Source organism: Phasianus colchicus, chromosome 16 (genome assembly GCF_987193195.1).
Source record: "Phasianus colchicus chromosome 16, bPhaCol1.hap1.1, whole genome shotgun sequence".
Classification (NCBI taxonomy): Eukaryota; Metazoa; Chordata; class Aves; order Galliformes; family Phasianidae; genus Phasianus; species Phasianus colchicus.
The window spans coordinates 3,440,557-3,453,736 of record NC_143451.1 but is presented as its reverse complement, the minus strand read 5'-3'; the positions used below and the strand labels follow the sequence as shown (position 1 = coordinate 3,453,736).

Genomic DNA, 13,180 nt, shown 5'->3' with positions numbered 1-13,180 from the left:
CAGCATGCCCATGCAGCTCAGCCTGCAATGCTTGCCCTCTCTATTAAAGCCAGCCATGGCTTCGTGCTGCCTTCCTGCTGTCTGTGCTGGCCAGCTTTATTACCGTGCTGAATAATTCAGGTCTGTTAGCTGCACGTAATCCATACTGTTGGGATCGCTCTGGGTTTGTGGCTCTGTGGCTTGCAGCAGTATGTGTTGGCAGATGACTTGAATACTTCTGAAAGGCTCTGTTTTTCTAGGTCATTCCTACATGGAGCCGATAAAACTGGCTCTGTTTCTGACCCGTGTGGCACTACAGCTCTTCACTCAAGGTGCCTTTTCACCAAAACGCTGCCTTTTGAAAGCAGGTTTTGGAATCTATTTTTCAGGAGCCCTCTGCACCCCGTGCCTTCTTTTCCTGCAGCTCCACGCTGTGCTGCCTTTCCTGAAAAGCCCAACGCAGCTCCCAGCCCTTCTGAGGGAGCACTGAGAGAGCATTTCTGGCTGCCGTGTGAACTCAGCACAAATGCAGCCCCATGCAGAGCCTTGCACAGCACTCAGGAAAGCAGGAAATTGGATGTGGAGGGGAAAAGGGAGCGCTGTGGCTGGACCTGCAACAGTGCAAGGCCAGGAGCTCCCATCTCCAGGCTGTGCTCAGTGCTATCCGCCTGGGATGTGATCTTTGGTGGGGTTTGAGTGGTCCCATGCTGGGCAGTGGGGAGCTTCAGGGGTAGGAATAGGTATCAGAGTGATGCTGCAGAGGCGTCATCATCGATAAAATTGCTTTTTTTCCCCTCCCAGTATCACCTTAGCTTCACTGGGTGATATAACTATGCTCGGTCTTGGTTCTAGAAGTACATTCTGTATGTTCTGCATCAGCATTGCTGTTTTGGTGAAGCTGTCGTGCCGTAGTAATTTAAGTAAAGCTTTATCTAGGTGCCTGGTGCCCTGCTCATCTATTCCAGTCTAATAAATCAGCACATTGAATTTGGGAGGAAGGTGTAATGTGTAGCATATCGCTTCTTTGCAAGAAAGCTGTTGGGCTGAAAGCTCCCTGCAGGGTTTGCTGGAGCCTGCTTTGCAGCTTTGGGATTTGGGGATGTGATGGGACAGGCACCTGTAGCACTGACGTGTAGGGGCAGCCTTTGGGATGGGCACGTCCTGATGGAGGTCCTGAGGAAAGGAAATTGCCTCCCTGTGTTGGAAGGAGGCAGCTCCAAGTGTGCTGCACAATGTGTGCCCTCAGAGGGAAGGAGGATGTTGAAGGGAAATCAGGGCTGAACATAGGAGGTGCACATTTGCTTGTGGTGGGGAGTGGGGAAGGGATGTGGCTTGGTGGAGAGCAGAGTGCTACTGGGGTTTGTGCTCCCACCCATCCCTCACTGTGTGCTGCTGGAGCAGGGCTGCGTGGTGTGGATCCTGCACCCCTCACCTGGCAGAGCAGTGAGGGGTTCTTGGGTTTGGGGCTCCTTTGGATGGGAATTTGGAGGTTTAATGCAGCCTATTGAGCCGGGAGACTCGCAGGCGAGCTCTCCATGGCAACTCTACCCCTATACACAAAGCACCATATGGCTTTTTAGGAGGGGGAGGGAATGGGTTTGAGCAGAAAATTCAACCTTTGTTGTTTGTTGTTTTGTTCCTTTTGGCTCTCCCAGTGGAGCAGGGGGAGATGGGAGCATCACGCGCTGTCCCCTGGGTGTGCCACCAGCAAGGGACATCTCCAAGGGTCCCCTTGCTCTTGGTGATGGAGCCGGCCGTGCAAATGAGCCCTGCTGGTGCACAGAGCAGCCAGATGGAGCAGCCACCCTTGGGCTCACCCTGTGCCAAAGGGCTCCTCGGTGCTGGTTTGGGCAGAGCTGTGCTGAAGGCAGCTGATGGCAGCGAGCTGCGTGCCCACGTTTTCTACCTCTGCTTCCATAGGGAGCTGGCAGCTTCCTCCTGATTGCAAATCCTCCCTTTACAAGCCCCTCAGGAAGGAATGAGCTGAATAAATATCTTTATCTGTGTCTGAAGGAAATCAGGAGGTTTTCGTGCCTCTAGTTAGAGGGGGAGGAAAAAAAAGCAATGGAGGGATGAGCAGAAAGGAGCAGCCTGCGTCTGCTCTGCCTGCTCCAGGGTACCCCTGGCTCCTGGGGGGGCATGCAGGGGCTGCTGGCCTCGGTCATCAGGAGAGGTGGCTGTTTGTCCCTGCTGTGTGCTGGCAGTGTGACACCTTGTGGGCTCTCCTGGCAGTGGGCAGAAGGTTTCTTGGTGAGCAGGTGCCACCGATGTGGCTCTTATGTCTGCATAGGGAGCAGATGATTAATAGGAAAAATCTCAAGTGTAGGCTGCACGGTGCTCTGCCCAGGGGAAGGTAGGTAAATGTATAAGAGAGAGCCCTAAGCAACGTGCTCAGGAGCCCCAGCAGCAGGGATCAGCCCTCGCCCAGCACAGGGACTGACTGCAAACAAGAGCATCTTTCATCTGCTGGAGCCACAGCCCTGCAGCGTGCTGGTTTAGAGCAGTCACTGCGTGCCCATTTCTGGAAAAGCAATCTGCCTTGTTCCTGGCTTTGATTTGCAGCCACATCCGTGGGCTCATGGCTCACATCAGTCCCTGCACTGCCTTCTCACAGCCCCAGGTGATGGCACCAGGGAGGGTGATTGCGGGCAGCAGGTGAGTGGAGGGCTCTGCTGCTCTGCTGCTCCTTGCCTGCAGCACTTGGCTCAGCTCTGGCTGCATCCCCTCCCATCCTCAGCCTTCGGTGGCTGCAGGAAGCCTGTCCCTCCTAAACCCATGGGATCACAGAGCTTCCCTGGAAGCTCAGCTGCCCATCCAGGCTGATGGACACCGAGCGCGGTGCTGCAGTGCTCACAGCTCCGAGCTGTGTGGGTTCCAGCCTGCTATTTATTTTGGGACTGCAGCAGCTGATCTTGATTTGGTATTTCCAGTCTGCGATGTAGGTTGTGTGCTGGATTGGGCATTAGCTGTTGCTTGAGGAGCGTAGGGAATTTATGTTTTTTTGCTCTGTCAGAGGGCTCGGAGCAATGCTGACCCGCACAGCTCCAGCTGCATTTGGGGGTGGGAGGAAGAGGAGGAGGAGGAGGAGGAGGGGGGGTTGTAAAGACACCTTCTTGAAAGCTCCCATTCTGCTGTCCTCCTGCGAGGGCGGCTCCTGCTGTGCCTGGGCACGGGAGGAGCAGGCATGACAAGAGCTTGGGTGCAGCCTGCCTTCCCTCCCCGCTGTTCCCATGGTAGTTGGCTGTCACACACAGAACGAATCCCTGCCCACAGCAGGATTGGAGCCTTCTGGGAGAAGATTAAGAGGATGCAGGAAGCAGAGATAGGGAAGAAAGCAGGAGAAGCAGCAGAAAGCATGGTGGGGTAGGGCCAGGTCTGTGCCTTGGCCCCATAGGAGCAGCAAGGGGCCACGTTGGAGCAGCATCCCAGTTGCTTTCTGACCTTCTGGAGGTGGGATGCCTGGCAACAGAGATCCTTCCCAAAAGCTGAGGGTACCAGCGTGTGCAAAAGGAAGTTCTCATCCTTCTGTCATGCCTCTCTAATCGTGCCTTCCTTCAAGGGAGTGGGTTTCCTTTTGGTGAATCGTTTTTCTTTTCCTCTGCAGATCCTGACAGCCAGCTGTATGATATGGGATATACCCCCGAGGAGGAAACCCCGGCCTGTCCTGATGAATTTGATGACTTCGTCACGTTTGAGGCAAGTGTGAGCATTGTGGATATCTGTGTGTGCAGCACCAGTGGTGCACAGGGGGTTGGGTTGCAGGGCGGAGATCGCTGCAATGGGTTCAGGGGTGGATAAAAATGAGTTCTGTCATCTATGGGCCAGAGAATCTGCACCAATTTGATGCGTTTAAAGCTGGTGTTTGGGCAAAAATCAGCTCGGTGTGATGCTGTCTGAGTTGTGGGGTGCCGGAGTGCAGTGCCATGGGGTGAAGGGTGGAGATGCTCTTTGGGGTGGGACAGGATGGGTGCCTGCAGCTGCTGCGTTCGGCTCCGTGCTGGGGTTTCTGTTGCTGGACATTGTGAGCCCAGGTTTGAGCTGAAGCAGTTCAAGCCTGATGCAGGGCACGGACATTGATGCTCAGTGCTGTCCAGCCAGCAGAAGGTAGAACCAAAGACAAAATGTAGATTTCCTCTTCATTCTTGGGGTTGGCTGAAAATGCTCAACTGAGGCTTCCTTCTTGCTGAAGGCATGGTCTCCATTCCTCCTCTCCCTTCTGTATTTCTGGGCACAGGAGCAAGTTGCAGTAGTGTCTCCAGCTATAATGGAGCTGCTGTTAGGTGACCTGTTTGCTGTGGATGGAGTTTGCAGCTTTGCTTTCTTGGCTTCCCCAGTTCTTGCTCTCTGCCCTCCAGCTCAGAGCAGGAGGTGCTGCTGTCTCATGTGAGCACTGAATAGCTGCCTTCTGCTTTTCTTTCTTTGAGCTTTTGTTTTCAGGACTTTGACTTTTGGTGCACTCGGTTGTATGGTTTTACCATACAAATAATTATTTCAACAGGGCCTCCCAAGCTTTGTTGCATTTGTGTGTAAGTATGCACATCCTTGCTGTTTAGATGTCATATAACTGAACAGCTGAAGCTATTCTTTCAAGTTTCCTGGTGTTGGGCATCTCATTTCCCCTTACTGGTGAGAAGCACAGGTCTGTCACTTTGGATGGCCTCAAGCTGTCACTGGGTCACCCTGTTCCCAACAGCCAATGGGACCCCCAGTGTGCACCCAGCCTGGCACAGGGTACTACTGAACCCCACGTGCCACCCCAACCCTTTGGTGACCAGAAGGGAAAGGTGATGAGTCCTGGAACATCCATCCCAGAGAGATGGAAACAGATTCTTTTACTGAATTCAGGCTGATCTTCAAAAGATAGAGCTCTGTTGGTGCCTTTGTTTAAATGTGCCAAGGAAGAGTTACCCTTGTTGTCTTGGAGACGTGGTTTGGAACACTGCAAGAATTTCGTAGGGATTCAGCAAATGGGAACATGATGGAGAAATACGTAAAAATAAATGGGCATCTTGGGGTGTGTGTGCTTCCTTCTCATCTCACTGAGCTCCCACTGTGTGCTGTGCTGTGCCCCGGGGTGCTGAGCTGAGTTGGGCACCCATCTACACAGCCACGGAGCTGAGAGCTGCTGCTATATGACATTATTGTATTGGGGGTGTTGGTTCTGCTTCCCCTTAACTGTGCAGATTGACAGGGAGTGCCCAGCTCTTGCAATTGCTGAGGCCTTGACAGAGAGCATTTCTGCTAAATGTTTGTTCAAACAAGTGTAAACAAGTGCTTTAAGCAGCCTAAATGAAAATGCCTTCTCTTTGTTAATGAGGTTGCTCTTCTTGGTGAGTCATCCATCCCCTCTTCTGGTGGCTGTCATCAGAGAGCTGAACAGCAAGGAAAGCCCTCAGCATCCATCCAGCACTGGTGTCTTAACAGCTCTGCAGAACCACAGAATCATTCAGGTTGGAGAAGAGCTCTCAGATCCCCAGGTCCAACCTCAACCCACCCCACCGTGCCCACATCCCTCAGTGCCACATCCCCACAGCTCTGGAACACCTCCATGGACGGTGACCCCATTGCTCCTATGCAGCAGTGCCACTGCAGCACTGCTCTTTCTGAGAAGGAATTTTTCCTAACACCCAACCTGAACATCCCCTGGTGCAATTTGAGGCTTCTCATCCTAGGAGAACCAATGCTTGCATTCCTTGTAGGGGCATAAAAGCCTCTTGACGGGGGCAAGGTCTGAGCTTTGGGCTTCACACAGGGACCCCAATGCAGTTATCCATGTGATCATCTCAGCTTTTTGTTCTGCAGCCCTGGGTGATGCTTTGCTCCCTGCCTGTGGTGGATGTGTGATGTCTGCAGGACAACTCTGCTTTTCTGCTGGGAACTGCCACCTAATGATAACCACGGTGATTTGGCTGCCCTGCCTGCATCATTCATCCCAAAGCAGCTTGGAGGGAGCTTGGACTGTGTCCATCCAGGCACCTGAATCTTTGCCTGTGTTGTTCCCCCAGGCTGTGCTGCTGAATAAGCATAGGTGGGAGTTGTGTGAGCTTGAACAGCTCTGAGTCATGTGGGCCATTCATTTTGGAGGTGCAGGGACTCCTTTGTAATGGCCAGCAGGAGGAAAGGGGCTAGATGCCTGCTGTGCTTTCCCAGAGGGTAGGGGCTCTCTCCTGGGGTAGCTGAGCCCACTGAAGCAGAGCAGAGCAGATCAGGCAGGCTGACTCTCCTCCAGCCCTACAGTAATAGAAGGACTCTCCCAAAATGAAAGCAAACCACAAAAATGAGGTGTGCAGCCACAGTTCCTCTGGGATTGGGCATGGAAACGTGTAAACTTTGGTGGGCTGGAGGAGGGGCAGCGTCAGTGCACAGCTGTGCTCCAGAAGGGCTGCCCAGGAGCATGGCAAATAGCAGCAACGCCAATTTCAGCCATGGGAATGTGGGGAGGACCTTTTTTGAGACGTGCAGAAGGGGGCAGCTGAATTGCAGAAGGTGAAGGGAGGTGCACGGTGTGCACAGTGCATGCAGGGCTGTTGCCATCTGCTGGGCAGTCGCTGGGGCAGCCTCAGTAGCAGTGAGGAAGGATGCATCAGATGTAGGAGCAGCTCATATGGCACAGTGGGAGCGGATCTGGGAAGGAGAGCAGCCCTTGGTGAGGTCCCAAGGGGTGGTTTTGGGAAGGGATTCCCCAGCTGTCCCCAACCTGCCTGGCTGGAGGCACAGCACAGCCTGTCGTAGCTGAAAACTGTTGCTTCTGTTGAAGGTGTAATTTCTTTTCACGCGGAGTAACCGAGTTTAATGCTTCTTGGAGGGCAGAAATCAGAGTGAGGCAGTTTAAACTCACGTTGCTGAGTTTCTCCAGCAGCTCAGAATGTCTGCAAAAGGGACAGAAGATGCACACAACCCAAACCGTGAGGTGGGGATGGAGAAGCTGCAGCTGAGTGTGTGCTGCACCACCACTCAGTGTGCAGCAGTGAGTTCCCAGTGCGTCGACCACAGCTCCTCCTGGCACACGTGGGGTGGCTGTACCACCTGCTGCAGACCCACCGTCCCCTCCTGGACCTGGGGGACACGTGGAGCCCTGAAAAGAGCAAGGAAACGTCTGTGTTGCACAGCCCCCAGTCCTGCTCAGAGAAAGGGAAATGGATAAATCTGACACAGATGGTTCAGAGGCAGGATGCTGAAATTGAAGCATACAGTGAGAAATTGCATCCTGGTGGGGATGTTTGCTTTGTGGATGATAAGGTGGAAGGAGTTTGGGAAGCGAGGACCTTGCAGCTTTATCTCCCTCTGCAAGTGCAGCTGTAGGACTGAGTGGGGGGAGCTGGGCTGCAGCACAGATGAGCTGCGTGGGGTCACAAAGCCTTGGAGAGAGCTCAGAAAGTGACGGTGGTGGTGGCTCCTCATTGTGGTGCTGTGGGTGTATCTGAGCCAGGGCTCTGCTGGAAGCTCCCTGGGATCCTGCAGCACAAACAGGAGCCAGGAGAAGAGTGTGGGTTAAACCATCCCTGTGCTCTTTAAGCAAGAAATCCTTGCTGCTTGTGTGCAGAGCACACAAGGTCAGTGGTTATCAGGCAAGGAGCTTCCCCTTGGCACTGTGCACCAGGAAGGATGTGTCCAAGAGAAAATGGGGAAACATGGCTTGTGAAGGGAATGGAAGGGAACCTGTGTGCTCAGCAGGCATGGCTGAGGGAGAGGGCAAAGGTTCTGCTTCTGTAGAGAGGGCAGGAGGAAACCTCCTGTGCCTCGTGCACTGTGCTGGGGGTGGGTTGTGAGGTGGGAGGGCCCTCCTGATGTGAGCAGTTTGGGTCAGTTCTTCGGAGCTGGGAGCAGAGCAGGACCTCTGTGTGGGGTGTTGGGAACAGGGGGGTCCCACACCGTGCACCCTGCTGGGAACAGCCTGTGCTGGAGGGTGATGTCAGCAACCATCCTGGAGTCACCGCCTCTGGTCCCTGCCTGGTGAGCAAGGCAAGCTTTGTTTGCTTCCCTGTTCGTCACTATAAGGAAAGAGATTGTATTTAACATTTAACTATTCACCAGGAACACCGAGAGAGAGAGAGAGAGAGAGAGACGTCCTGGGAGCCTCTCTAGCAAGGCCAATCCTCCTGGGAAATAACCCTCCTAATCAGCAGTAGTTTACACAGCAAGCAGCCTGTGCACCTGGAGCAGGGCTGGCCGGAGCACAGCTTGCTTTTATTTTGGTGGCCACACAGCGGGGAGCAATCTGAGCTCACCCAGTGTTATCAGGGGGCTGGAGGTCAGCAACAAAAGGAGTTCTGTTCCAGACCTGCTTCCCTCCTCCCTGCCAGAAGGAGCTGGGTCCAGCTGGGAGGGATGTGTCCGCAGGTGAGTGCTGGGCTCTGGCATGAAGGAGGGAGCTGGGGCTGCAGGGCAGGCACGTTATGGCTTGGTTTGTCCCTGGCTCTGGGCTGGGCAGGATGGCAGGTATGGGCATTGTGGGGTTGGCTGGTTTTGCTGATGAATGTTCTTGTTTTGGTGTGGGTCAGCCCTGTTTACCTGTAGTGCTTGTGTCGGGTTGGCATTGTGGCCAGATTGGGGCTTGGTTTTGTTCTGAGCTGAGCTCTGTGTTCTCTGCAAAGTGAGTATTGCCCGCATGAGCAGCAAGAGGCAAACCCCATGGGTGAGCTCTGCGGGGCTGTTTGGTGGGGAGGGGATCCTGCCTGCTGCCGCGGGGTGTTTCAGGGTGGGACTGCAAGCACAGCTTGCTTCCCTCTCCCCTTTGTATGGGTAGAAGCCAACTTAAACACACCTTGTGTTGAGCAGGGAGGTGCCTGTCCCCAACCCGGGCCAGGATTGCAGCTTAGGGTCAGTTTGGTGTTCTCCTTCCCCACTGCACTCAGCTCTGCGTGGAGCAGCGATCCCAGCCTGGCTCCTGCAGCCCTGGGATGGATGGGGAAGTGCTGGGTGTCCTTGGTCCCTTCCCACCCCCCATCCAGAGCACAGTCAGAGCTGCCGTTAATCACAGATAAACCCGTTAGGAAGGCAGAGTTGTTCTTCCCTTTCCTTCCCCCCCCCCATCCTCCCCTCTCCTCCCCCATTTCCCTGTCGCTGTGCCCAAGGCCAGCAGTGCTGGACCAGCCCTGCCAATGGCACTGTTGGGACACAGCTGTCCCACATCCAGGCTCTGGTTGTGCTTTGAGTGAAGATTTCTGCCCAACGCTGACCAAAACAGCAAAGCAAACGCTCCCTGGAGCCTCTTGTGCCTTTTCCCAATCATTTGGAAGCACAGAAGCACGCCCAAGCATGTGCTGCTCCCGGATTAAAGCTCCACGTGTGCTTTTGTCATACACCCCATACAGCAAGCAAAGGAATTTAGGACGTCAGGAGAAACTCTTGTGTAAGGGTATCGTGACGTCTGCAGCCCTCCCGTGCTGCCCAGCCCAGCTGTGTCGGGGTGCTGATGTGTTTTATGGTGTGTGGCCATCCCTGCTCACCCCTTGTAGGTGGTTCCCAGAACCCTGCGCTCCTCTCCCCTTACAAAGGGACTTTTTGGATCAGTTTCTACAACAGTTCTGTACCCAAAAGTGCCATTAAATGCCTGGAATAGGTGCATTGCCATTCTGTTTTTTTTTTTTTGTCTGCTCAGAGCAAAGTGAGCTTGGCTGGAGGAGAGAGGTGGCAGTGGGATTTATAGGGTCAGTGCACAGATCAGCTGTTCTGGGGCCGTAAAAGAGCTTTCTGAGATCTGCAGCTGCACCTTTGCCCAGGGCACAGGGGTTTGGTTTGGCTTTGCTTTGCTTTATGGTGCATTCTGCCAGACCTTGCCTCGGCCTCCCTGCTTGCCTATCTGCTGCTGGCATCTCTGCTGGAGGTCTGGTTCTTTAATCTGTGATGCATTGTAAAGCAAAGTTCTCCACGCTGCTGCTCAGGAGGAGAACTTTGTTTCAGGTTTCACCTGCCCCGTAACTCATTGACTACACGGGTTTGATTTTAATAAGGCTAAAGAGAAAAAGGATTAGGAGGGGAGGAACGACTGGTGTGGGGCACCGTGCTGATGGGACAGGTGATCCCAGCCAGGGACTGCGTGCATTTCTTGTTCTTTTGGTTGTTTTTTTTCCAAACAACAAACTTGACTTTGGAGGCCTCAAGCAAAGTTATTCCCAGTTCAGCTCTACATCTTTCCCCCTGCAGGCAGAAAGCAGCACGTCTTGGGGCAGTGGGTGGGCATGCTGTGCTCCCTGCAGCTGTCAGATCCCATTGCATCCTGCATGGAGCACCACAGAGATTGGCCCAGCAGCAGGGGCTGGAGATGGCTTTACTTCCCCAGATCAGCATCCCAACATACCCATGTCCCCTATGCCAAATCCTGGCCTCTTCTGCAGACTGCTGTTGGTTTTCTGTATCCCTGCTGGGGATGCTGCTCTGCTGGAGCTCTCAGGAACAGCCCTGTCTCCTGCTGGCGGTGACTTTGGACTCAGGTTCTGCACAGGTTGACATCATGTTTACCTTCAGGGCGGTGTCTGGGGGCTGTCTGTAGTCTGTCTGTGCTGGCACCTCCTGCTGACGCTGCAGGGTTGGGCAGGGTTTGTCCCCGTGCATAGCATGCAGCTGCTGTGTGGGGTTTGTCCCCCTAACACAGCGCCCGTGTGCTCCTTCCAGCTGCCAGCTCTATGCAATGCAAGGCTTTGAGATGCACCATTTTCTTGCAAGTGCTTGCAAGCAGCCCCAGAAGCTTCTACTTGTGCTACATGGCAGAGGAAGAGGAGTTTATTCCAGCATCTGGAATGCTGCTGCATTGCCCCATGGCCTTGCAGGAGGGGCAGCCAGCAGTTCCCATCTGCCTGCATAGACCTCAGGTGGCCCAGTGGCTTTCAACCCGTGTTCTTCCCTTTGCCACCCATCCTGCAGCTGTAGGACACCGGGTGGCAGTGCACAGCTGCAGCTCTGCACCAGATCCCTGGTTGCCAAAACCCCAGAGACACAAAAGAGTTGATTGGTCCTGAAACCACCTGGGGAAATTCCTGAAGAGCCAGGAAATGGGTTCCCTAAGGAGAGCTTCTGCTGCAGTGTGTGTTCCCTCTCGTGCTCCTGAACATCTGGGTGCTCCCAAGCATCTGGGTGCAGCACCTCCTGTGTTTGGGGAACTGACCTGTCCCCAAATGGGGGATGGAAAGTGCCCTCATATGGCTGCAGTGGGGAAAAAAAAGTGCTCTCAGGACTGCATGGTGGCTTGGCATGGTGGGTCCTGGTAGGGAATTCGGATGGTGTCTTCTTAAAAATGGGGTGGGTGAAAGAAATAGTGATGGCAGCTGCTGGATATGGGTTGGAGGCTGCCCTGGATATGGGTGATGGGCTGCTCTAAGCACAGTTGATAGGCTGCCCTGGATAATGGACAGCTGTGGGTATGGGCTGCCTTGAGCACGGGTGTTGGGCAGCCCTGGGTGTGGGTAATGGTCAGTTTGGATATGAGTGATGGGCAGCCCTGGGTGTGGGTAATGGGCTGCCCCAAGCACGGGTGATGGGCAGCCCTGGGAATGGTAGTGGGCTGCCCTGCTTTGTCCTGCTCCACAATGAAACGACACGGCTGTAGCATCTTACAAGATGTCTTTTTTTCCTCTCGTTTCCTGCCACAGGCAAATGAGGTGACCGACAGTGCGTACATGGGCTCAGAGAGCACCTACAGCGAGTGTGAAACCTTCACAGATGAGGACACCAGCACTCTGGTGCACCACGAGATGCACGACGAGGTGGAGACCGACAGCGCCATCGACTCCACCGTGCACTCAGAGTTCACAGATGCCATCGAGGAGCAGGAGCAGGGGTCAGTGGGGAAGGATGGGGGGCAAAAAGGGGGCAGGTGAGGACCAGGGGAGAGAGATGCTGCTGAGGACCAAACTGAGCGGGCTGGCTCTGTCTTGCTGGAACTGGTTGGTGTGCTCTGAGCACTTGTAACTTCACGCAGGACCGAAATAGCTCTTCTTTAGGAATAATAATGAGGCTGCACTGTGTGTAGGCTGTTTTGGAGCTCGGCCTGGCAATCTCTTTGAGCTAATTGTAGCTTGCCTTGGGAGAACTTCTGTACCCTCATTAGCATCTCTAACTTCTAAAATAAGTTCTTTACACACCTGAAATACCCGCAGTTTTTAATCTATCACTTAAGCCAGCAATGCAACGTGTAATTTTGAAGCCAGGAGGGGAACTCGCCGTATTCTTGTTTCTCCCAAACACGTGTGTGCCCTTTGATGTGCAGCCACCTCCTGTAACAACGTGCTTCCAACCTGCGCCCGGAGCGCAGCGCTGTGAGCTGATGGCTCCTGCCCTGCTATCTGATGCTGTGCCTGGGCACTCCTAGCTGTGTGGGGAGAGCGGGTTTGGGGGTGTGACTGAGCTGCTTTGGGGGGGTCATGGAGTCATAGAATGGCTTAGGGTGGAAGAATCGTGAAGCTTCAGCCCCCCTCCTGCAGGCAGGGCCACCAAATTCCATATCTAATACTAGACCAGGCTGCCCATGGCCCCATCCAAGCCTGCCTTGAACACCTCCCTGCTAACAGGGAGCTCACCTCACCCTGCTAACAGCACTGAAACCCCAAGAGCTGTCAGCACCGAAAGCATGGCATCCAGGTGTGGTGCTCTAAAAAGTACTTTGAGCTTTTTGGAAGCAAAGGGCTCTTTGTGGCTTCCTTCCCACCCCAAAAACTTAGCATGAGAACACGCAAGGTGCTGGGGCTGAAAGGGTGCAGGCTTGGTGGAGGTGTGCAGATCAGGGCGATGGGATTAGCTGGCTGCACGCTGCTCTGCTCAGCTCAGCAGCAGTTAAGTCGGGCTGTAAGCAGGTTCTGATCTCCTTGGCCCCAAGCACAGCTCCCACCCAGGGGCCATGGCAGCCTGCGTGCGCCTTCCTTGCCTCCAATTCACCTGCCTGTAAGTATAACCCGCTGCATTCGGGGTTAGGTTTTGTTGCTGAGGCTTTCCTGCTCCTCCCAGCACGGCCTTGGGAAGGCTGGGTGACCCCTGGGTGCTTTGAGTGGTGTATGAGGTGTGGGCAGGCTCCAGGTACTCGCAAGTTCAAGGCAAAAGCACGTTTTAATGTATTGCAGCTTCTGGGTTAGAGATTGGAAGGCTTGAGGTTGGTGCCACGATGCTGGTGCATCCCAGAGGTGTGGGTGAACTGCCCTCACTGTGCTGTTGCCCAGAGCAGCTCTGGCTGATGAGATCAGCCCCTGGAAGGTGCTTGACAAACCACAGC

At 54.2% G+C, this 13,180-nt stretch overlaps 1 protein-coding gene across 5 annotated transcripts in view; it reads left to right on the top strand.

Moving 5' to 3' along the window:
* Positions 1–13,180, top strand: part of RAB11FIP3 (RAB11 family interacting protein 3) — a 44,065-nt gene that overhangs the window by 13,735 nt on the left and 17,150 nt on the right. For 2 of the 5 annotated variants that reach the window (XM_031595325.2, XM_031595326.2), the window contains exons 3-4: positions 3,584–3,675; positions 11,568–11,755. In XM_031595325.2, the coding sequence (XP_031451185.1) occupies positions 3,584–3,675; positions 11,568–11,755 (280 nt within the window). Of the gene's footprint in view, positions 1–3,583; positions 3,676–7,786; positions 7,942–8,162; positions 8,320–11,567; positions 11,756–13,180 lie in introns of those variants that run through there. The other 3 variants (XM_031595328.2, XM_090151880.1, XM_031595327.2) reach the window with 3 other exon arrangements.